Below are 24,083 nucleotides of genomic sequence, written 5' to 3'. Positions count from 1 at the left end.
ACTGAAGCATGGTCAGACCATACAATGGCCTCTATATCTGACTTGGAGACCACTGGGATCAGAGCACTATCCAAGAACAGATAGTCTATCTAAGAATATGATTCATATTAAGTCATGTTGGGATGGAAAACCCCTCCACACATCCCGCAGCCCTAGATGGTTTATAAAAGATTTAAGAGTGACCCTATCGTTCCTGTGGTACCTAAGGGGAAAGAGTGTCACATTAAAATCTCCCCCATTCACCCACTGATCCACTGTTAATTGCAGCAGATGCTGTTCCAATGTTTCATAAAATTCTTTTTGTGGCTCATTAGGAGGGTACACAAACGAAATTATATACTGATCCCCGAATGTCTGCATTAATGGCAACAGATCTCCTAAGGGGGTCAACCATCTGCATACCATAATCTGGATCCCTCAAGATATCAGTATACCCACCACATTACTTTTCTTAATCGGTTGTGAAGCCAACTCGCACACTGGATATGTATGGCTGAGAAGAAGCCTATCATGCTACCTAAGATGTGTTTCCTGAATCAGACATATCTCAACTTTGAGTCTAGATGCCTTTTTCTATAAACATTGCTTCTTGAAAGGGGAATTGAGGCCCTTCGCATTGATAGTCATTCACATGACCTGTGCTGAGCTCATAACTATAACATTCAAAAACTGCAAAATGGAGATATGGGTAGAAAAATATGAAACAAGTGCTTGAACCCCCTCCTCCCTACACCTAACACCTGCCCCTCCCCAAACCCCATATACTCCCCATCCAGATACCACCCCCCCTTGCTTTCTACACTACATCTTCCCTCACACTTAAAAAGCTACGCGAGACTGAGAGGAAGAATCCACCCACGTAGGAAATAAAATAGCAAAAACTTAAACAGCATAAACATCAGCCTTTTCTGTGTTTCCCAAAACCATAAAGAGTTTGTATTTGGGAGTCAACAGTTGAATTCAAGAAATATTTTATTTAATAGCAGCTAATAACTTGGCATCAAAAACATTGTCAACCTGTAATAAGGACAGCACAAGGCTGCCCGCGCTGTTGAAAGGACTTAACCCTATGCAGATAAGTCAAATATAGACCTGGCCAGTCCTTAAAGAGAAATCACAAGTAGAACTATAGCTCCAGAAAAATGACTTCACAACAGATTGCTCTCGAGACTGCTGCTTCATCTGGTGCCTTAGCTAGTTTCCTCCCAATGGAACCCGCTGCCAGTAAGGTGCAGCTTCATTACTGGCCACACTGATACTAGCACTTCCCCCTAGTCCATCTCCCTCTTTCTCTCCTTTCACTGGGGTCCAATAAAGCCAGTGTTTGAGATTAAATTGTAACTACCTATAATTAATTATAGAACTACTTCCATTGCTCTGTCCCAATCTCTCTCCCCAGGCAGTGCTCCCACTCCTCCATATGAGTGCTCAGGGTTTCCGTGTCTCTTAGTTCTTTATATAAGGTTGTCAGCATCTTACCAAACTCATGCTGAAAATCGGTGGATAGCCAGCTATGTCCCACTGAAAATTCGTGAATAATCAGTTGTGGGGCATTTAACCAGTCAGGTACCGATCCTGGCCGGTTAAATGCTTTTGAATATTGTGGGGGAATGTATTCAAAATTGTACTATCCCATCTCTGTGCCAGTGATCCCTCAAAATGTTTAATTTCCTTCTCTAACTGTTGTAACTCATGATTACATTGTCATTCATTCTTGATATATACCACCTTTCTGTGCTACAGTCGATGCAGTTTACATATATTACTTACAGGAACAATCAAATATCAAATATAAATTTATCAAATATAAGTAAAACTTGGGAGAAATAAATCCAGATTTGATAACTGCTTGTACCGCATCCTCTGGCAATGAGTTCCAGAGCTTAACAATTCATTGGGTGAAAAAAATATTTTCTTCTATTTATTTTAAAAATATTACCATGTAACTTCTTAGAGTGTCCCCTAGTCTTTGTAGTTTTTGAAAGCATAAACAATCAACTCACATTAACCTGTTCTACTCCACTCAGGATTTTATAGACTTCATTCAAATTCCCCCTCAGCTGTCTTTTCGAAGAGTCTTATGCCTGTCCTGATGTGAGAGTTCAAACCTCTTGATCATTTTGGCTGCTGCCCTTTGTACCTTTTCTAATTTTGCTATATCTTTTTTGAGATGTGGTGACACAAATTGCACATAATACTCAATGTGAGGTTGCACGATGGAGCGATACAGAGGCACTGTAATATTGTTTGTTTTATTTTCTATTCCTTTCAAAGACTTCCAAACATTTTGTTTGTGTTTTTTTGGCTGCAGCCGCACACTGTGCAGAAGAATTCAACATATTGTCCACAATGGCATCTAGATCTTTTCCTAATGTGGAACCTAACATCATGTAGCTGTTTTTTAAATTATTCTTCCCAATGTTTATCAATTTGCACTTTTCCACTTGAAATTTCATTTACCAGTTGGATGCCCAGTCTTCTGGCTTCCAAAGGTCCTCCAGTAACTTCTCACAGTCCACATGTGATTTAACAACTTGGCATAGTTTTGTCATCTGCAAATTTAATCACCTCACTTCACTTATCACCTGTACTAGAGTTTTTGATACAAAAAAAATAATGCTTGAAAAAGATTGATGTAAATATGAACAAAAGATGAAATCTTTCCCTGCCAAGATCAGATTAGAAGTGTCTCTTCCAATTAACTGAGTACTTAGAATCTGAATAAATGTTTTGCTTCATTCGAGAGGATATACGTACATTGAGCAGCTTTAGGGTCTGGTTCCCAATTTTGATATCTAACTAGAGCCATCTACCCTCATTATCCCTCTGTTGTGCTAGCATCTGATATTGTAACTACTTAGTAATATAGCCACACTACATTTTTTGCCACTGCTGCAGAATAAAAACAGTCTCTCGAGGGAGGAAGTGACGTCAGCGAGCAGAGATGGCCGCTTGAAAGTTATGCTCGGCTGAAGCTAGAGCTATTTAGTGGCTTACCCCTCGAAATAAGCAGCGTTCTAAAAATAAATATCATCAAGCAAAAAAGCGATAGCATAGCGGCGCGGAAGAAACTCGCGAAATTTAAATTCTCCGCGGAGAACTCGGGGACAGGGAAAAGCGCTGGCTCGAGAGCTGTGGCGTGAGGAACAAAAATGGCGACCGGAGATTCGGACTCGGAACTGGACCCCAAGAGCCTAGCATCCCTGAAGCAGAATTGGGCAAGATGGATGTGGCTCGGTGGTTCAAAGACCTGAAAGCAGAAATGATAGCTACCAGAAGGAGTATTGAAACGGCGGTAGGAGAATTACATGAGGAGATGAAAGAGATTGGCAACCGCATGGCGGAAACGGAGGAGAAGGTTGACAACATGGAGCTGGAAGTGCGGAGCTTGCAGGCGGTGCTCAAAAAGGAGAAACAACTGAGAACAGACCTGGAGACACAGATGGAAGATCTAGAAAACAGGTCTCGCCGCTGTAACTTGTGCTTCAAAGGGATCCCTGAAGACGAGCAGTTTAAAGACTCGATTAAGGTTGTGCAAGAACTGTGTGAATCAATCATGGGGCCAGACAGTGGAGGAGAACAACAGAATTTGGCCAGAATTAAAGTGGATAGGGCACATCGGAGCTTAGGCCCATAGAGAGGGGGCCAGCCCAGGGACATCATTGCATCTTTCCACGATTACAGGATTAAAGAAGAAATATGGAGAAAAGCTAGAGTCAAGGGAGACTGGACCTGGAACAATTGCCAACCTAAGATTTTCCAGGATCTGGCGGGTAAGACGCTACAGAAGAGAATTCAAAGAGGTCACGCAGTATCTACAAAAGGCTGGCTTGAGATATCATTGGCTATTCCCGTTTGGAATACAGATCACAGTGGGGGATAAGACTCGACGACTTCAAGCACCCAAGGGAGCCTGGACCATGGTGAGAGACATGGGTTGCTCGGATCTACCGAGTAAGGTAGCTAAACGGCACCCTCAGAAGGAAGGCTTGACCCCCAGAGAGCGATCTGGATGGCAAAGAGCAGGAAGAGGGCCCCAGTCGAAAGTGACCTGATATGGACATGGTGAAAGGGTTGACTTATGTAATTTATCAGCCTTAAAATGCTGTATGAGGGTTGTATTTATCAGGGATATATGAGCTCAGAGGAGAAGGGTTTAAGGCTTGAACAGGACAGCAAGATGGTAACTGTGGGGGAGGGATGGAACTCATGAGCGAATCTCTGGCAGGGGCGCACTTCCTCAGGGATATAACTGGCTGGAAGGGAACAAGGCCGGTTGGAGGGGTTAAAAAGGGAGGGGTGGAGGGGGGGTTGCAGATAGGGGTTTGGAATGTTAATAGTTTAAATAACCCAGGGAAACAGGAATGTTTCGGGAATTACGTAAAATGAATTGGGATGCAATAATGCTACAGGGAACACGCATAAGGAAGCGGGAGGAATCCTTAATTAAATATAAGGGGTTAGGAGAATGCTGGCTACTGGCTGATATTAAAGGAAGTAAAACATGGGGGTTGGCAATTTACGTTAAAGACCACTTGCAATTTAGGATGCAGGAAGTAATTCACGGAAGGGAGGGAAGGTGGTTGGCAGTTAAGGGTAAGATTAAAAACAAAGCTATTACATTCATTAATGTTTATGCACCTAATGTAGGGCAGGGGGCCTTTTTTGAGTCGCTAAGATTGGACATAGTACGGTTTGCAGGTATTCAAATAGTTTTGGGAGGGGATTTTAATTTTCCGGCATGTAAGCTGGACCACTCAAAGGGACAGGATAGAGATACACAATATATAAGAGAAAAGTTTTCCAAATTAATGAATGAGCTAGACCTGGTGGCTGTCTGGAGGTAGGAACACCCGGGGCAAAAGACCTTCTCGTTCTACTCCCATGCCCAGCAGGCTTACACCAGAATTGATGCGATATGGTGTAGTCGCTCTATGTGGAGGGACATGCGGGATTCGGGGATTGATATTATGCATATTTCGGATCATGCCCCTATATGGGTTACATTGAGGGGGTTTGGTGGAAATTTCAGAAAAACCGTATGGAGGCTTAATGAATCATTGTTGGATGCCGAAGGGGAGTGTCAGGAGGTGAGAAATATAATCATAGAATATTTAAAATATAATGATAATGGAGCAGTCACGGAAGGGATTCTGTGGGACGCCCTTAAGACAGTGGTTCGGGGGCATCTCATAAAGAGTGGAGCCCAGCGCAAACGAGAAAGGGAAGCGCATGAGGTGGATATTAGACAGAATTTGGCAAAGTTAGAAACCACTCATCAGGAAAAGGGGGATGCAATCTCACTCTAGGAGCTACAGAAATGTAGAGCAGAACTGAATAAAATACAAATGAGAAGGATGGAATACGCCAGGAGTTTGATGCAACAAAAATTCTTTGAATTCAGTAATAAAGTGGGGAACTTGTTGGCCAGAGGATTAAGGCAAAGACAATGGTTTAGGCCATTTACATTGAGAGAATAAAACTTCATCAGCCCCACGAGGTTATAATATAGTTAGTTCTAAAATTGTACTCTGATACCGTAGTTCTTATGTCTCTCATACATACATTACAGACATACAGGCACACTAGCATTCTACATTTATCTCAAACACTTGCCTAGCACTGCATCAATCACTTACAGACCTTCTTCCCGGTCATTAACATCAATAACTTAAAGAAGACCTGTTACAAAAATATAGGGCACAAACTCAACCTGCAATTATACTTTCCAACAAATAAAGCAAAACATTGAACCTTCAGCATATCAAATTCCCTACATTACATTACATATCAAAATCAAAGCAGTAATAAAGCCACACATCAAATGACAACAAGATGAGGAGATGATGAAAAAAAGAAACCCTCTATTAATTCTCAGCACACTGCGCCAGTGGTGCTATTGATGAAGTCTCACAGCACTCCGAGGCCCTCAAATTGGGAAGTTTTATTATTGCCGGAAAGAAGAGCCCATATTGTGCTCCTGACTGTTTCAACATTGGCCGCAATGCCAGGAGTCACTTATGAAGCTCTGCAGTTTCTTTATCAAAGCCAGCATAATACTGAGCTTAGTGCCATTCCACAGTGGAGGAGTGGCCTAGTGGTTAGAGCACCAGTCTTGACATCCAGAGGTGGCCAGTTCCAATCCTGCTGCTGCTCCTTGTGATCTTGGGCAAGTCACTTAACCCTCCATTGCCTTAGGTACAAACTTAGATTGTAAGCCCTCCAGGGACAGGGCAACAGTGTACCTAAATGAAACTCACCTTGAGCTACTACTGAAAAAGGTGCGCGCAAAATCCAAATAAATAATAAATAAAATGAGATCAGGCCTTCAATAAAATATCCAGAACTTGTGGGTAACACCCTTAACAAGAAAGGGCGCGGTCTCCACATTGCATTGGTTAGTCGGCCTGGAACCCTCTCAACCTCAAATGGATGCTAGAAATCAAGATTCAGCAATTCAGGCACACCACATAACTTTTAATAGAATCCAATGAACATTGAAGCTCAGAGGTGTAGCAATCTAATTTGCCCCTTTATTTATGATTAAGATTTATTTGCCACCTTTTTTTGATAGAATTCACCCCAGGCAATGTACAGCAAATATAACAAACACAGATATAAGCAATAAATAATTACAGTTCAGTTTGGGATAACTACATATTAGTGGTCAATCTTTCTTGTCCTTGGAGAAAGCAAAGTTGCTTACCTGTAACAGATGTGCTCTTTGGACAGCAGAATGATAGGGAGTGAACCATGTAATCTGCATGATTGCATAGCTGTGTATTACTTCACTCCCTCCCAGGTACAACTTATGTATCTCTGTGCAGGTAGGGACTTAGTTGCTGTCAGGTTCTCAGGTACAGAGTCCGCGGGACCGGGCTCTGGAGCAAACGTGAGCCCTTGGGCTTCTGACGAGGAGCGACAACAGCAGGCAAAACCCACCAATCAACGCTGGGCAAACACACCGGCACCGGCAGGGACTGCAGGCACCGCCCAGCGAGCCGGAACACACAGACTGGAATCCTGGACTGGAATTCCCCGGACTGGAGGACACAGGACTGGAACACCGGACTGGAGCACACCGGACTGGTCCACACAGCTTCACCTGCGCTTAGCTACTAAGCCCCCCCAAGAGTTGAGCTCCTAGGTTCGAGTAGCCGGCAGGACTTACTGGTTCTCCGAGGACAAGCAGGCTGCTTGTTCTCACGACTGGGTGACGTCCGCGGCAGCCCCCACCAACCGGAAGAAGCTTCGCGGGACGGTCGGCACGCAGGGCACGCCCACCGCGCATGCGCGGCCGTCTTCCCGCCCGTGCGCGACCGCTCCCGCCAGTTACTTTTTTTCCGCGACTGGAGAGAGTTGTGCAATTGCCTCTCTCTCTGTTCAGCCGCCGGATTTTTCGACCGCGTTTACGCGGATCGTCGCTTTTGGATTCCCGTTCGGTTTCCTCTTTTCTTTTCTTTTGTTAAAAAAAAAAAAAAAAAAAAAAAAAGGGATTTCGCGCGTGTGGAGCACGCGCTCCCCTTTTCCCTCGCTTCTAGCGGGGACGCCACGTTGCGGCCTAGTGGCCGCTCGGTCGGTTTGTTTTTTCGTGGTGTGATTTTAGCCACCATTGCCGACTTTGACTTCGCCGACGCGATTTTTCCGTCGATGTCCTCGAAGGTCCCGAGTGGATTTAAAAAGTGTGGTCGCTGCGGCCGGCCGATCTCGCAGACCGACACCCACGCTTGGTGCCTCCAGTGCCTCGGGCCGGAGCACAATCTCAAGTCGTGTGCTTTGTGTCTCGGTCTCCGGAAACGGACTCAGGTTGCGAGGCAAGTTCTACGGGACCGTCTTTTTGGAACTTGCGCCGGCCCCTCGACGTCGACCTCGACGGCATCGGTATCGAAGGCCGGTTCTTCGGTACCGGTATCGATGCCCGAGACATCGGCACCGATGGCAGCGACCCCAGGAGAACAGGTCCCGTCGGCCCGCCGGTCCGCCGGAGAGAGTGGGGTTGAGAGGCCGCGTGGGCAGTCGGCCCCGGTCACTCCCTCAGCTCGTGAGCCACGGGACCGAACCCTGTCGGACCCGGTACCTCGAGACCGAGGGGGATCGACCTCCTCCTCCTCCATGCCCTCCGGCGCCGGTGACGTGCACCGGAAAAAGGACAAAAAGCGCCGTCACCGGGAGCCCTCGGTGCACCCTGAAGAGGAGTCGACGCCGAAGCGTCATCGCAGAGAGGAGAGATCTCCGTCGGTGGTGGAGGTACCGACGCGTCGGGGTTCCGGCACCTCGGTGCCGTCTCCTGGCCCCCAGCAGCTTCTGGCACCGACACCCTTACCGGCCCCACCGCCTTTCCCGGCAGCGGGCCTGGACGAGTGCCTCAGAGCCATCCTTCCGGGGATCCTGGAAGGGCTGATGCGCCAGGCTGTGCCGGCGTCGGGGGTGCTTGCGCCCCCGACGCCGATGACTGTGGCGCCGGCGAGCTCTAGCCCGGCGCCGGGGCTGTCGACACCGCCGCCGCTTGCGGTGCCGGTCTCGACCGCCACGCAGGTGGAGTCCCCGTCGACGTCGATGGAGGGAGCTCCGTCCCCGCCGGCGCGGGAGTCCACCGCTCGACGACACCGAGACCTCGGTGCCTCGACGTCGAGCCGGGCCCGGTACCGGACTCAGCTACATGAGCTAATGTCCGATACCGAGGATGAGGACTCGTGGGGGGAAGAGGAGGACCCGAGATATTTCTCCTCAGAGGAGTCTACGGGCCTTCCCTCGGACCCCACGCCGTCACCGGAGAGGAAACTCTCCCCTCCTGAGAGTCTCTCCTTTGCCTCCTTTGTGCGGGATATGTCTATCAGCATTCCCTTCCCCGTGGTCTCTGTGGAAGAGCCGAGGGCCGAGATGCTCGAGGTCCTCGACTATCCATCACCACCTAGAGAGTCCTCCACGGTACCGCTGCACAATGTCCTGAAGGAGACGCTGCTTCGGAACTGGGTGCGACCATTAACTAAGCCCACCATTCCCAAGAAAGCAGAGTCCCAGTACAGGATCCACTCTGACCCAGAGCTCATGCGGCCCCAGTTGCCCCATGACTCAGCGGTCGTGGATTCTGCTCTCAAGAGGGCACGGAGTTCGAGGGATACCGCCTCGGCGCCCCCGGGGCGGGAGTCTCGCACTCTGGACTCGTTTGGGAGGAAGGCCTACCAATCCTCCATGCTCGTGACCCGCATCCAATCCTACCTGCTCTATATGAGCATCCACATGCGGACCAATGTGCAACAGCTGGCGGACCTGGTCGATAAGCTCCCGCCGGAGCAGTCCAGGCCATATCAGGAGGTGGTCAGGCAGCTGAAGGCGTGCAGAAAGTTCCTGTCCAGGGGGATTTTTGACACCTGTGACGTGGCATCTCGTGCTGCGGCCCAAGGTATAGTGATGCGCAGGCTCTCATGGCTGCGTGCCTCTGACCTGGACAACCGCACCCAGCAGAGACTGGCTGACGTCCCTTGCCGGGGGGATAACATTTTTGGTGAAAAGGTCGAGCAGATGGTTGACCAACTGCATCAGCGGGAAACCGCTCTCGACAAGCTCTCCCACCGGGCGCCTTCAGCACCCGCCCCCACGGGCGGGCGTTTTTTCCCGGGTCCGGCAGGCTGCACCCTATTCTTTTGCGAAGCGTAGGTACAACCAGCCGGCCCGAAGGCCTCGTCAGGCACAGGGACAGCCCCAGCGCGCTCGTTCCCGTCAACAGCGTGCGCCTAAGCAGCCCCCTGCGCCTCCACAGCAAAAGCCGGGGACGGGCTTTTGACTGGATCCACGGGAACATAGCCGCCCTACAAGTGTCCGTACCGGACGACCTGCCGGTCGGAGGGAGGTTAAAATTCTTTCACCAAAGGTGGCCTCTCATAACCTCCGACCAGTGGGTTCTCCAAATAGTGCGGTGCGGATACGCCCTGAATTTGGCCTCCCTGCCTCCAAATTGTCCTCCGGGAGCTCAGTCTTTCAGCTCCCATCACAAGCAGGTACTTGCAGAGGAACTCTCCGCCCTTCTCAGCGCCAATGCGGTCGAGCCCGTACCACCCGGGCAGGAAGGGCAGGGATTCTATTCCAGGTACTTCCTTGTGGAAAAGAAAACAGGGGGGATGCGTCCCATCCTAGACCTGAGAGGCCTGAACAAATTCCTGGTCAAAGAAAAGTTCAGGATGCTTTCCTTGGGCACCCTTCTGCCAATGATTCAGAAAAACGATTGGCTATGTTCCCTGGATTTAAAAGACGCATACACTCACATCCCGATACTGCCAGCTCACAGACAGTATCTCAGATTCCGCCTGGGCGCACGGCACTTTCAGTATTGTGTGCTGCCCTTTGGGCTGGCCTCTGCCCCACGAGTGTTTACAAAGTGCCTCGTGGTGGTAGCGGCCTACCTGCGCAAGCTGGGAGTGCACGTGTTCCCATATCTCGACGATTGGCTGGTCAAGAACACCTCGGAGGCAGGAGCCCTCCGGTCCATGCAGTGCACTATTCAACTTCTGGAGCTGCTGGGGTTTGTGATAAATTACCCAAAGTCCCATCTCCAGCCAACTCAGTCTCTGGAATTCATAGGAGCGCTGCTGACTTCCCAGACGGCTCAGGCCTACCTTCCCGAAGCGAGGGCCACCAATCTCTTGGCCCTGGCTTCGCAGACCAGAGCGTCTCAGCAGATCACGGCTCGGCAGATGTTGAGACTTCTGGGTCATATGGCCTCCACAGTTCATGTGACTCCCATGGCTCGTCTTCACATGAGATCTGCTCAATGGACCCTAGCTTCCCAGTGGTTCCAAGCCACCGGGAATCTAGAGGATGTCATCCGCCTCTCCACCAGTTGCCGCACTTCACTGCTCTGGTGGACCATACGGACCAATTTGACCCTGGGACGTCCATTCCAAATTCCGCAGCCCACGAAAGTGCTGACAACGGATGCATCTCGCCTGGGGTGGGGAGCCCATGTCGATGGGCTTCACACCCAGGGTATGTGGTCCCTCCAGGAAAAGGATCTGCAGATCAACCTCCTGGAGCTCCGAGCGATCTGGAACGCACTGAAGGCTTTCAGAGATCGGCTGTCCTGCCAAATTATCCAAATTCGGACAGACAATCAGGTTGCAATGTATTACGTCAACAAGCAGGGGGGCACCGGATCTCGCCCCCTGTGTCAGGAAGCCGTCGGGATGTGGCGCTGGGCATGCCGGCACAGCATGCTTCTCCAAGCCACGTACCTGGCAGGCGTAAACAACAGTCTGGCCGACAGACTGAGCAGAGTCATGCAACCGCACGAGTGGTCGCTCCATTCCAGAGTGGTACGCAAGATCTTCCGAGAGTGGGGCACCCCCTCGGTGGATCTTTTCGCCTCTCAGACCAACCACAAGCTGCCTCTGTTCTGTTCCAGACTTCAGACACACGGCAGGCTAGCGTCAGATGCCTTTCTCCTTCATTGGGGGACCGGCCTCCTGTATGCTTATCCTCCCATACCTTTGGTGGGGAAGACCTTACTGAAGCTCAAGCAAGACCGAGGCACCATGATTCTGATAGCGCCCTTTTGGCCCCGTCAGATCTGGTTCCCTCTTCTTCTGGAGTTGTCCTCCGAAGAACCGTGGAGATTGGAGTGTTTTCCGACTCTCATTTCGCAGAACGACGGAGCGTTGCTGCACCCCAACCTTCAGTCTCTGGCTCTCACGGCCTGGATGTTGAGGGCGTAGACTTCGCTGCGTTGGGTCTGTCTGAGGGTGTCTCCCGGGTCTTGCTTGCCTCTAGGAAGGATTCCACTAAAAAGAGTTACTTTTTCAAGTGGAGGAGGTTTGTCGTCTGGTGTGAGAGCAAGGCCCTAGAACCTCGTTCTTGCCCTGCACAGAACCTGCTTGAATACCTTCTGCACTTATCGGAGTCTGGCCTCAAGACCAACTCAGTAAGGAATCACCTTAGTGCGATTAGTGCTTACCATTATCGTGTGGAAGGTAAAGCCATCTCTGGAGAGCCTTTAGTCGTTCGATTCATGAGAGGTTTGCTTTTGTCAAAGCCCCCTATCAAGCCTCCTACTGTGTCATGGGATCTCAACGTCGTCCTCACCCAGCTGATGAAACCTCCTTTTGAGCCACTGAATACCTGCCATCTGAAGTACTTGACCTGGAAGGTCATTTTCTTGGTGGCAGTTACTTCAGCTCGTAGGGTCAGTGAGCTTCAAGCCCTGGTAGCTCATGCTCCATATACCAAATTTCATCACAACAGAGTAGTGCTCCGCACCCACCCAAAGTTCCTGCCGAAGGTGGTGTCGGAGTTCCATCTTAACCAGTCAATTGTCTTGCCAACTTTCTTCCCCAGGCCGCATACCCGCCCTGCTGAACGTCAGTTGCACACATTGGACTGCAAGAGAGCATTGGCCTTCTACTTGGAGCGGACACAGCCCAACAGACAGTCCGCCCAATTGTTTATTTCCTTCGACCCTAACAGGCTAGGGGTCGCTGTCGGGAAACGCACCATCTCTAATTGGCTAGCAGATTGCATTTCCTTCACTTACGCCCAGGCTGGGCTGACTCTTGAGGGTCATGTCACGGCTCATAGTGTCAGAGCCATGGCAGCGTCGGTGGCCCACTTGAAGTCAGCCACTATTGAAGAGATCTGCAAGGCTGCGACGTGGTCATCTGTCCACACATTCACATCTCATTACTGCCTCCAGCAGGATACCCGACGCGACAGTCGGTTCGGGCAGTCGGTGCTGCAGAATCTGTTTGGGGTGTAAATCCAACTCCACCCTCCAGGACCCGAATTTATTCTGGTCAGGCTGCACTCTCAGTTAGTTGTTCTTCGTAGGTCAATTTCTGTTGTACCCTCGCCGTTGCGAGGTTCAATTGACCTGGGTTATTGTTTTGAGTGAGCCTGAGAGCTAGGGATACCCCAGTCGTGAGAACAAGCAGCCTGCTTGTCCTCGGAGAAAGGGTATGATACATACCTGTAGCAGTTGTTCTCCGAGGACAGCAGGCTGATTGTTCTCACCTACCCTCCCTCCTCCCCTTTGGAGTTGTGTTTCATACTTTATTGCTTGTCATTCAACTGGCGGGAGCGGTCGCGCACGGGCGGGAAGACGGCCGCGCATGCGCGGTGGGCGTGCCCTGCGTGCCGACCGTCCCGCGAAGCTTCTTCCGGTTGGTGGGGGCTGCCGCGGACGTCACCCAGTCGTGAGAACAATCAGCCTGCTGTCCTCGGAGAACAACTGCTACAGGTATGTATCATACCCTATACCGGATGACACAGGGACCAGGACTGGAAACAGAAGTGCTCTTAAACCTAAACTGATCTACGTGCTCCCAAGCCTTAAACCAGCAGGAGTGTTCCTAACAGTAAACTGACAAAAAGACTTCCTAAGCCCTATACTAAACAAGAGCTCCTAAGCCCTGCTCAAGAAAGGGACTTCCTAAGCCCTAAACTAACAGAGCAGGGAACTAAACACAAAGCTAACACAGGTGCTACTAAGCACCAAGCTACAAGCAGAGCTTTATACTAATAAGCTAAACACAGAACTAACCAGCTACCTAAGCACTGCTCTAGCAAGCTAGATACAACTAACAAGGTGCTTCCTAAGCACTACTCTGGCAAGCAACCAGAAGAGCTCCTAGCACTAAAAGGGAAGACAGGGGAGTCACAAGGAAAAAGCAGTGAAGCTAACACATAAGCCAAAAGTGCTTCTAAAGCACCAAACACCAACAGCAAAGACTGCCATGCTCCCAAAAGCACAAACACCAGAAGTACTTCTACCGTGTTTCCCCGAAAATAGGACATCCTCCGAAAGTAAGACCTAGTAGAGGTCTTGCTTAAATTTGAAAATATAAGGCATCCCCCGAAAATAAGACCTAGCAGGGGAGGCCTTATTTTTCGGGGAAACATCGGGGTCACCCCCCCCCACCCGAGATCGCCGGCTCCCCCCCTCGATCAGCGGCTCCCCCCGCCCTCAGTCACTCCCGGAACCAACCTCTTAACCGCTTCCTTTCACCTTCGCACTCGCCGCAAGCAGCAGGGCTGGCCACTCCTTCCTTCCGTGTCCCGCCCTCGTCTGACGTTACATTACGTCAGGCGAGGGCGGGACACGGAAGGAAGGAGTGGCCTGCCCTGCTGCTTGCGGCGAGTGCGAAGATGAATGGTGAAAGGAAGCATTTAAGAGGTTAGTTACTTCCGGGAGCGACTGAGGGCAGGGGGAGCCACCGATCGAGGAGGGGAGCCAGCGATCTCGGGGGGGGGGGGGAGTGACCCCGATGTTTCCCCGAAAAATAAGGCCTCCCCTGAAAATAAGACCTAGCAGGTCTTGGGGAGCAAAATTTAATATAAGACAGTGTCTTATTTTCGGGGAAACACGGTAACAGCAAACTCTGCAGTGTTCCTAACAACACCAAACCCTGAAGTACTTCTATCAGCACCAGAGCTTCCAAAGCCCTACACACAGCAATGCTTCCAAAACCAAGAGGGAAAAGCAGGGGAACCAAACACACAAACACCAGTGCACACTGCACTAACACTAACCTGGACCTTAGCAAAAGCAAGCAGGGAAACTAGACACAAAGTCAGAAGTGCACACTGCACCACCCTACCTAAAGCAAATACCACCGTTGCAAAGGCTCTGAAGGAAACAACACCACTTCCTTATCAAGGCCCTCCCTGATGATGTCACACTCCCTAGACCTAGGCAAAAGCACACTGACCCAGAGAGGCCCAACCCACACCAATGCAAAACCGTGAAACACTTGAAGCCAGTACACCCAAAGAGAGGTAGAGCTACTCAGGCAACACACACACAGGTGCAGTATAGTGAAACAATTAGAGCCATGCTGCTGGAAGCTGCCTGCACAGAGAGACAGAGCCAGCTCAGAAAGGACAGACAAAGAAACAGAAGCCAGCTAAGAAGCTGACCCCCAGGAAAGAGGTAAGTTTGAGAGGGGTTCAGACCCCAATCATAACAGTTGCCTTCCATTTTCATTTCTTGATTGTCTGGAACTAATCTATTGTGCCTGAGCCAGTTCTCCCATATATCCATGTGCTTTCTGGAGCTGGTCAGTTGAGCGTGAATGAGACCTGCGGTGAAGTAGGGCAATGTACATCAGAGTTGGAGTTTTTTTGACATGTTTAGTAAAGTTTTTGCAAGCTTTTTCAGTAGTCTATTAAAAATTTTGCATTTTGGCAGTGTGACATGTTATCCTGCTATATTTGGAGAATCTTTACTTAAGCTATGCCTCCATAAATGTGATTTAACTTTTTATTCCCAGGATTGCAGAGAACAGTTGCCTTGAACCTGAAGAAGATTCAAACCTTTAGAATAAGGATGGACAACCACAGTTCTTGAGGTCCACAGCTTATTTGGGTTTTTAAGATTTCCACAGTGAATATGCATGAGATTGACTTACATGACGTACTTTTTCATTATGTACAAATATATCTCATGCATATTCATTGTGGAAATCTTGAAAACCTGATTGGGTTGTAGCCCTCAAGGACCATGGTTGACCACCCCTGCTTTAGACAGCCCTCACAGTTTCACAGCACAGGAACTTTCATGCATGAGAACTGAAAAATGTATATCTTTCCAAAAAGCTCTGGAAGAATCCCATTTGTTTGCTGCCAAGTTTATGACCCATAAACTGCTGTCTTCAGAGGACAGCTGGTTAAATCAGTTCTATTTCAGGAAGGTTTTTTTTTTTACCTACTTCCAGTATTTCATCTTTTTGAGAAATCTCTGAGAGATGCTGGTGTTACCTGTTGTTTTACCCCTTCCCTCTCTTTCCTATCTGAAATAGTAGTTCTGCCCTCCTTCACCCCACTATCTCATCTTGTCTCAAACACACTTTCTCCCTCTCTATTTTAGCCTGTGAACCACCTAGATGGCTCGTTCATAGAGCTGAATAGAAAGTATATAATAAATCTGAAACTTGTTTTGGTAAGCAGCTTTGCTTTTGCAGGCCAGTGATTTGATTTCTTATTTTATTTAGAAAACCTTCACCAACGTTGAAGCCAGGTGACTGGGAAAAATCAAATAATGACAGATCCTGGAGGCCACAGATAGGCTTCAATCCGAACAGAAAGCAAGTTCACTTAGATCCTTCAGCATTCAGAACCTTGGGGTAAGTACTGCTTGCAGCACTTAGTCATGAAAACAGTAGTCCCCTATTCTTTTAAGGCTTCAAAACTGGAAAATGTGCTTACAGGTGTCTTGACATTTTCTTAAACATCAATTTTGTTAGCAGTTGTTTTCTGTAAGGGAATGTGCAGTCCTTCTGAAGAGTAGTACCTCTCAAAAAAAGTTTAATGTTCATGAGCCTTTCAGCTTGCCAGATAGATTTTATTCTTTTCATTTCTAACCTTTGCTTTTGTGTGCTGCTCTTAATTCTGACAATAATTATATGTATGTGTTAGTTATTTAAAAACACCGCTCTTTGGAAATTGCTTAAGGGTTTACCATTAACCCATGCTAGAACATTTTTCTCTTGTCTTGCAGGTTGTAAAATGGTTTGTTTGTTTGTTTATTTATGCATGCATTCTTGAATACCACTATTATCCAAAAACAAGTTTTGGTTCAAAGTGGGTTACAGTTTACATATTTGTGGAGATTGCAGTTTACATTTACCTTACAGTTTTCATTTTAGTGGAGTTACAATAGTGTTGTGCAGTGTGGAGGGGGCTTCTGTAGTTTGTGTAGTTATTCATAGATTTTTTTTATGAGATAGTGGTAGCTTTTGTATTTAGTTGTAGAGTTTTGGTGATGTCTCTTCTTATAGTTTTTGAAGAGGTACATTTGCAGAGGGAAGGTGATTGTAGTTTTGTGTTTAGTTGTAGAATTTTTTTTGAAGAGGTGGGTTTTCATTTCTTTCCTGAATTGTAGGAGGTTTCTAATGCTTCTTATGGTTTTTGGTATCGAGTTCCATCATTCGCAACCTAGGTAGCTAAATCCTGCTGTGTAGATGGTTTTGTAGTTAGTGTTTTTGCAGTTGGGTAGATGTAGAAGTAAATAGCTTCTGTTTTCTGGGCTTGTATTTCTTGGGGATAGTTCAGTCATGTCAAGCATATATTCAGGTGCCATTCTGAATAGTATCTTGTAGATTAGGGTGCTTGCTTTGAAAAGTAGTCATGCCTTGATTGGTAGCCAGTGTAGTGTTTCGAGCAGTGGGGTTGCTCTTTCGTATTTCGATTTTTTTTTTTTTTTTTTTGAAGATCAGTAGTTCAGTGTTTTTATGTTCAGTGCTGTAGGTATAACCCTATTCCTAGAGAGCTTACAATCTAGTTTTGTACCTGAGGCAATGCAGGGTTAAGGCACTTGTCTGAGGTCACAAGGAGCATCCGAATGATTTGAATCCTCATTTCTGTGGTTCTCAACGTGCATCACTAACAACTGGGTTATTCCTCCATCCCTATGTTAAAACTTTCTTTATTTAGATCTTATAGTTTCTGAAACCTACAAAACCGTGATTTACAATATAAAAAGTTGAACAGAACAAGAGACAGAAAGTAGTTGAAGAAGCTCATACCTAGCTTTGGGGCATTTCCTTTTGGCATGCATTAATAATGAATGGAGTAATATAAAGATGGAACTTTTTTTGGTATACAATTAGCTGACTTGGAGTGAAGAACTACAGAATACAGGAAGCAGTAAAATTAGAAACTAAACCATGGATGTTGTATGCACAATCAGTCCAAGGGAAAAAAACAAAATCTGCCTTCTAATAGAGTCCTGCATATTTGACTGCTTTTCTGTTTTATGCTGAGTGGCTTCATTTGGTTAAGCGCTATTAAGTCACACAATTGAAGTGGTGAGACCATGATGATCTTTGTTTTGCATTGCAGTTCAGATTTTATAATTTTCTCAAAGGAAGATGCCATTAAATTTTTTTAACCCTACCTTGTGTAACATAATCATATACGGCGTAATCCCAGAATACATGACAGACCTCATAGACTTACCAATAAGAAACAAAGTCAGATCATCAAGATCCTACCTAAACCTACACTACCCAAATTGCAAAGGACTGAAATACAAAACAACTTATGCAGCCGGCTTCTCTTACATAAGCGCACAACTATGGAATGGGCTCCCAAAAGCTGTGAAAACAATCCACAACCACTTGAACTTCAGGAAATCACTAAAAACCAACCTCTTCAAAAAGGCCTACCCCAATGACCCCACGTAACCCTCTTCACCTACAGCATGACTATGATCACACAGGACAACACGCAATCTTCATCCATTTCGACCCTCCACTTATACATCATACGATCACTATACAACTTTGTATTTGTTATCCATCAACTGGGCAAACGCCTTTGACGGTACTATGTAAGCCACATTGAGCCTACAAATAGGTGGGAAAATGTGGGGTACAAATGCAATAAATAAATAAGAATTGTTAGAGGTGAATAACAATGCTTTTTCCATCGACAAGCAGGATTGAGTCAGGCATGTAAGTGAGTGACTTACAGGTTTGCTGCTTTCTTCTTTTTGTATTGTCCCATACTTGGAAGCAACCCATAGTACAAGGAGGTATGAGTTGCCACTTCAAATGGACAGTTTGGCTAGCACAGCTTAACCAAAGGCACTGTCCTTTTTTGTGACTGGCCCCCAGATATCCCAATAGCTTGTTTTTGTGCATTTTTGTTTCCTTGGATGGTTTTTGTTTGAAAATTGCTGTAAAAAAATGCACTGAGCACAAAAACTTCTAAAATAGGATGATTTTCAAACCAAAAAGATTGACATTTTTCTGGTTTGAAAATGACCACTGGATTTTTGGATTTTTTTTTTTTTGCAAAATGCCCCTCAAAATGTGGCAAAATGTTTGTAAAATCTGGCTTTATGGCCTCTGAGTGCTCAAAATGTCTTCTCTGGATGTCACTTATAGTGACAACTACGGCACAACTACTTGGTAATACTATGTGAAATAAAGGCAAATTACCACAAGATACTGGGTATCTAAATGAGTAGACTAATGCTGAGCAAAGAAGAATGAGGAAGGAGGAGCATGTACATGTTGTTTGACTTCTGCCATAATTTTCAGCTCAGTCATCAGGATACATCGTCAGTCTGGTTTTGGGGATATCCACAATGAATATGCATGAGTTAATTTGCATATACTTCAGTCTCATGCAAATCAATCTTATGCATATTTATTTCAAATATCTTTAAACCAGCCCTGAAGACTGGGTTGAGAACCACTGCTTACTAGTGACATTTTTTTTTCTTTTTGTCCTTATTGATATCTGACCCCGCAATCCCACCTCCCCATCGGATATATAACGTACAATGTAAAGATGATAGAAGTGGATAATATACAAAACCTAAAAAAACCTTGGAAACTGAAATACATTGTAACTACTTCAACGATAATTAAAACAATAACGTAACACCATGTAAAATAAATATATTTTGCCAATTATGGTGACATTTTCTATGAAATTATAATGCTAAATTATTAAATAGATATAGACCACTTTTCATGTTATAGGATCATCCAGGGTGATTATCTCTTAACTGTGGTTTATTGCTAAATAGTAACTACTGTATTACATCTGCAGTGGCTTACAGGCATCTCTTGTAATGCTTTAATGCTGATATGAACTGTATTAGTAAAATGGCTTACTGATTACAATTGTATATATTAACCATCTTTCTACAGACATGCTGTGCCAAAAGACAGAGGGTATTCGGGAAGTGGACCATATAGCAGTGCCCCACCTCCTGGAGCTTATAATCCAGGAAATTCATACAGACCATCTGCAAGATCACAAGCACAGATTCCATCTCTTTTACCAAGTAAGTGTTTGTTCTTGAATCACCGAGTTTATTATTACTTAGTACACACCTGTGTTCAGTAGTAGTTCAGTGTTTTATGTTCAGTACTGTAGGTATAACCCTATTCCTAGAGTGCTTACAATCTAATTTTGTACCTGAGGCAATGCAGGGTTAAGTGACTTGTCTGAGGTTACAAGGAGCATCCATAGGATTTGAATTTTCATTTCTGTGGTTCTCAACATGTATCACTAACCTCTGGGCTATTCCTCCATCCCTATGTTAAAACTTTAGATCTTCTTGTAGTTTCTGAAACCTACAAAACTGTGATTTACAATATAAAAAGTTGAACAGAACAAGAGACAGAAAGTAGTTGAAGAAGTTCATACCTAGCTTTGGGCTTTTCCTTTTGGCATACATTAATAATGAATGGAGTAGTATAAAGATTATTTGTAGCATTATTATTTGTAGCATTTGTATCCCACATTTTCCCACCAATTTGCAGGCTCAATGTGGCTTACATTTGCCTTAATGGCAGTTGCCATTTCCGGATAACAGATTACAAGTGGTAATGCGTTAAGTTGCATACATACATGGTAACATACATTTAGCATAACATATATATCATGTGCATATACATGGTAAGGAAGAATAAATTATGGTAATACATGAAAGTTCCTGAGTAAGAAATTGGGTTGTATCATACTTTAGATCATCTGCTATGGAGTGACCATATTCGACATAAAGTTTGAAGTGGTAATGCTTATTAATTAATGGCAAAGAGGTTAATCAGACAAATGATAGGGTTCCAGTTATGTCTATGTCATGTAAAGTCTTATTATTTAGTATTTAAGCTGGATGTTTATGGTATGCGTTCTTGAGCAGATCTGTTTTCAGTAGCCTTCGGAAGATAGTTAGATCTTGCGTTGTTTTTATTGCCTTCGGTAGTGCGTTCCAAAGCTGCGTGCAGATGTATGAGAAACTGATCGCATATGTGGATTTATATTTTAGCCCTTTGCAGTTAGGGTAATGCAGACTTTGAACGCGATTCATTCTTTTAGTGGGAGCCAGTGTAGTTTCTCTCTCAGGGGTTTGGCGCTTTCGTATTTCACTTTCCCAAATATGAGTCTGGCTGCTGTATTTTGAGCGGTTTGGAGCTTCTTGATGATTTGTTCCTTACATCCAGCATAAATGGCATTGCAGTAGTCTAGATGGCTTAATACCATTGATTGTACTAGGCTGCAGAATACTTCCCTTGGGAAGAAAGGTTTGATTCTTTTAAGTTTCCACATTGAGCAGAACATATTTTTTTTGTTGTATTTTTCGCATGATCTTCAAATGTGAGATTTCGGTCGATTATGACTCCCAAAATTTTTAAGCTGTCTGAGACCGGGAGGGTGTAATCCGGGGTGTTTATGGTATTGGGTTTGTTTGTGTTATATTGTGAGGACAGGATGAGACATTGTGTATTTTCCGCGTTCAGCTTTAGTTGGAATGCGTCCGCCCATTAGTTCATTATTTGGAGGCTTTGTGTGATTTCGTTTGTGATTTTGGTTATATCTTTTTTGAACGGAATGTATATCGTGACATCATCTGCATAAATGTACGGGTTAAGTCCTTGGTTGGATAGCGATTTGGCTAATGGTATCATCATTAAGTTAAAAAGAGTCAGCGAGAGCGGTGATCCTTGTGGTACTCCGCATTCAGATTTCCATGGTGTTGATGTTTTTGAGTTTGATATCACTTGATAGGTTCTTGCTGTTAGGAAGCCCTCGAACCATCTAAGTACGTTTCCTCCAATCCCGAAATAATCCAGTATGTTTGTGAGTATTTGGTGGCTGACCATGTCGAACGCACTGGACATGTCAAATTGTAGGAGGAGCACATTGTTTCCCGTTGCAATTAATTGTTTGAATTTGGTTATGAGAGTGGTTAGCACTGTTTCAGTGATATGATTGGATCAAAATCCTGACTGTGATTCGTGCAGTATGGTGAATTTGTTCAGGTAGTTGGTAAGTTGTTTGGTTACCATACTTTCCATTAGTTTGACTATCAGAGGGATTGATGCTACTGGTCGATAGTTGGTTGTGTCGTTTAATTTTTTCTTTAGGTCTTTGGGTATGGGGGTAAGTAGTGTATTTCCTTTGTCCTTGAGGAATAGTCCGTGTTGCAACATGTAATTCATGTGCGATGTCAGGTCTGTTATGAAGCGTTTGGGGGCGAGCCTTATGAGGTTGCTGGGATAAATATCCAGTTTGGAGTGAGTTTTGGAGAATTTATTGATTGCTTGATTAATGGTTTCTTCGGTCAACAGGTCGAAGTTATTCCATGTGCGATCTGCTGGGTATTCACCGGGAGTTGGGTCCAAGCAGTCCATAAATTTTTCGTGATCTCTGGTATTGAGTGGTAACGTGGATCGTAGTTTTATAATTTTCTCATTGAAGTATTTGGCAAGGTTGTCTTCTGATGGTATGTCTGTGCTGGTTGTAGTCACCGGTGTGGTGTCTGTTAATTTATTCATGAGTTGGTAGAGTTTATGTATGTCTTTGTAGTCTGGCCCTATTTTGGTTTTGTAGTATGCTCTTTTGGTTTGTCTTATTGAGTATTTGTATTTTCTTTTCTGTTGTTTCCATGCGTTGAGTGTACATTCATCTTTCATTTTTTTCCATACTCTTTCAAGTCTCCTAGTTTGTGTTTTTTGTGATTTCAGTTCTTCATTGAACCAAGGTATTGAGTTTTGTCTACGTGTAGTTCTTTGTTGTAGTGGTGCTATTATGTCCAATATGATCTTACATCTGTCGTCCCAGTTTGATAGATAGTGTTTGGAATCTGTTTATGCCATCCAATCATTGTTGTACATCTGTTGCCAGAATATTGCATCACTTTGCACTTGCTCACATTAAACGTCATCTGCCGTTTAGACGCCCATTCTCCCAGTTGTGTAAGGTAATTTTTCACAATCCTCCTGCGATTTAACGACTTTGAATAACTTTGTGTCATCAGCAAATATAATTACCTCACTAGTTATTGCCATCTCTAGGTCATTTATAAATATGTTGAAAAGCAGCTGTCCCAGCACAGACCCCTGGGGAATCCCACTAACTACCCTTCTTCATTGAGAATACTGACCATTTAACCCAACTCTCTTTTTTTTCTATCTTTTAACCAGTTTTTAATCCACAATAGAACACTACTTCCTATCCCATGACTCTCCAATTTCCTCTGGAGTCTTTCATGAGATACTTTGTCAAATGCCTTCTGAAAATCCAGATACACAATATCAACCGGCTCACCTTTATCCACATGTTTGTTCACCCTTTCAAAGAAATGTAGTAGATTGGTGAGGCAAGATTTCCCTTCACTAAATCCATGTTGACTTTGTCTCATTAATCCATGCTTTTGAATATGCTCTGTAATTTTGTTCTTAATAATAGTCTCTACCATTTTGCCCAGCACCGACGTCAGACTCACCGGTCTATAATTTCCCGAATCTCCTCTGGAACCTTTTTTAAAAATCAGCTTTACATTGGCCACTCTCCAATCTTCCAGTACCACGCTTGACTTTAAAGATAAATTACATATTACTAACAATAGCTCCGCAAGCTCATTTTTCAGTTCTATCAGTACTCTGGGATGAATACCATCAGTCCAGGAGATTTGCTGCTCTTCAGTTTGTAGAACTGCCCCATTACATCCTCCAGGTTTACAGAGAGTTCATTGTTTCTTCGACTCATCTGCTTTGAATACCATTTCTGGCACCGGTATCCCACCCATATCTTCCTCGGTGAAGACCGAAGCAAAGAATTCATTTAATCTCTCCGCTACGGCTTTGTCTTCCCTGATCGCCCCTTTTACTCATCGGTCATCTAGCGGTCTAACCGATTCTTTTGCTGTCTTCCTGCTTTTAATATACCTAAAAAAAAATTTGCTATGTGTTTTTGCCTGCAACGCAATCTTTTTTTCTAAGTCCCTCTTAGCCTTCCTTATCAGCGCTTTGCATTTGACTTGACATTCCTTATACTGTTTCTTATTATTTTCAGTCGGTTCCTTCTTCCATTTTCTGAAGGATTTTGTTTTAGCTCTAATAGCTTCCTTCACCTCACTTTTTAATCTCGCCGGCTGTCGTTTGGTCTTCCGTCCTCCTGTTTTAATACGCGGAATATATTTGGCCTGTGCTTCCAGGATGGTGTTTTTGAACAGCATCCATGCCTGATGTAAATTTTTGACCCTCGCAGTTGCTTCTCTAAGTTTTTTGTTTTCACCATTCCTCTCATTTTATCATAGTCTCCTTTTTTAAAGTTAAACGCTAACGTATATGATT

General features: G+C 45.4%; 1 protein-coding gene across 2 annotated transcripts in view; it reads left to right on the top strand.

Annotated features, from left to right (window-relative positions):
- The window catches only part of XRN2 (5'-3' exoribonuclease 2), a 363,942-nt gene that overhangs the window by 289,462 nt on the left and 50,397 nt on the right, over nt 1–24,083 (top strand). The window contains exons 26-27 of one of the 2 annotated variants that reach the window (XM_030196221.1): nt 15,978–16,109; nt 19,650–19,786. In XM_030196221.1, coding sequence (XP_030052081.1) covers nt 15,978–16,109; nt 19,650–19,786 — 269 coding nt within the window. Of the gene's footprint in view, nt 1–15,977; nt 16,110–19,649; nt 19,787–24,083 lie in introns of those variants that run through there. The other variant, XM_030196223.1, reaches the window with a different exon arrangement.

Source organism: Microcaecilia unicolor, chromosome 3, assembly GCF_901765095.1.
Source record: "Microcaecilia unicolor chromosome 3, aMicUni1.1, whole genome shotgun sequence".
NCBI lineage: Eukaryota > Metazoa > Chordata > Amphibia > Gymnophiona > Siphonopidae > Microcaecilia > Microcaecilia unicolor.
This window is presented reverse-complemented; position numbering and strand designations above follow the sequence as displayed.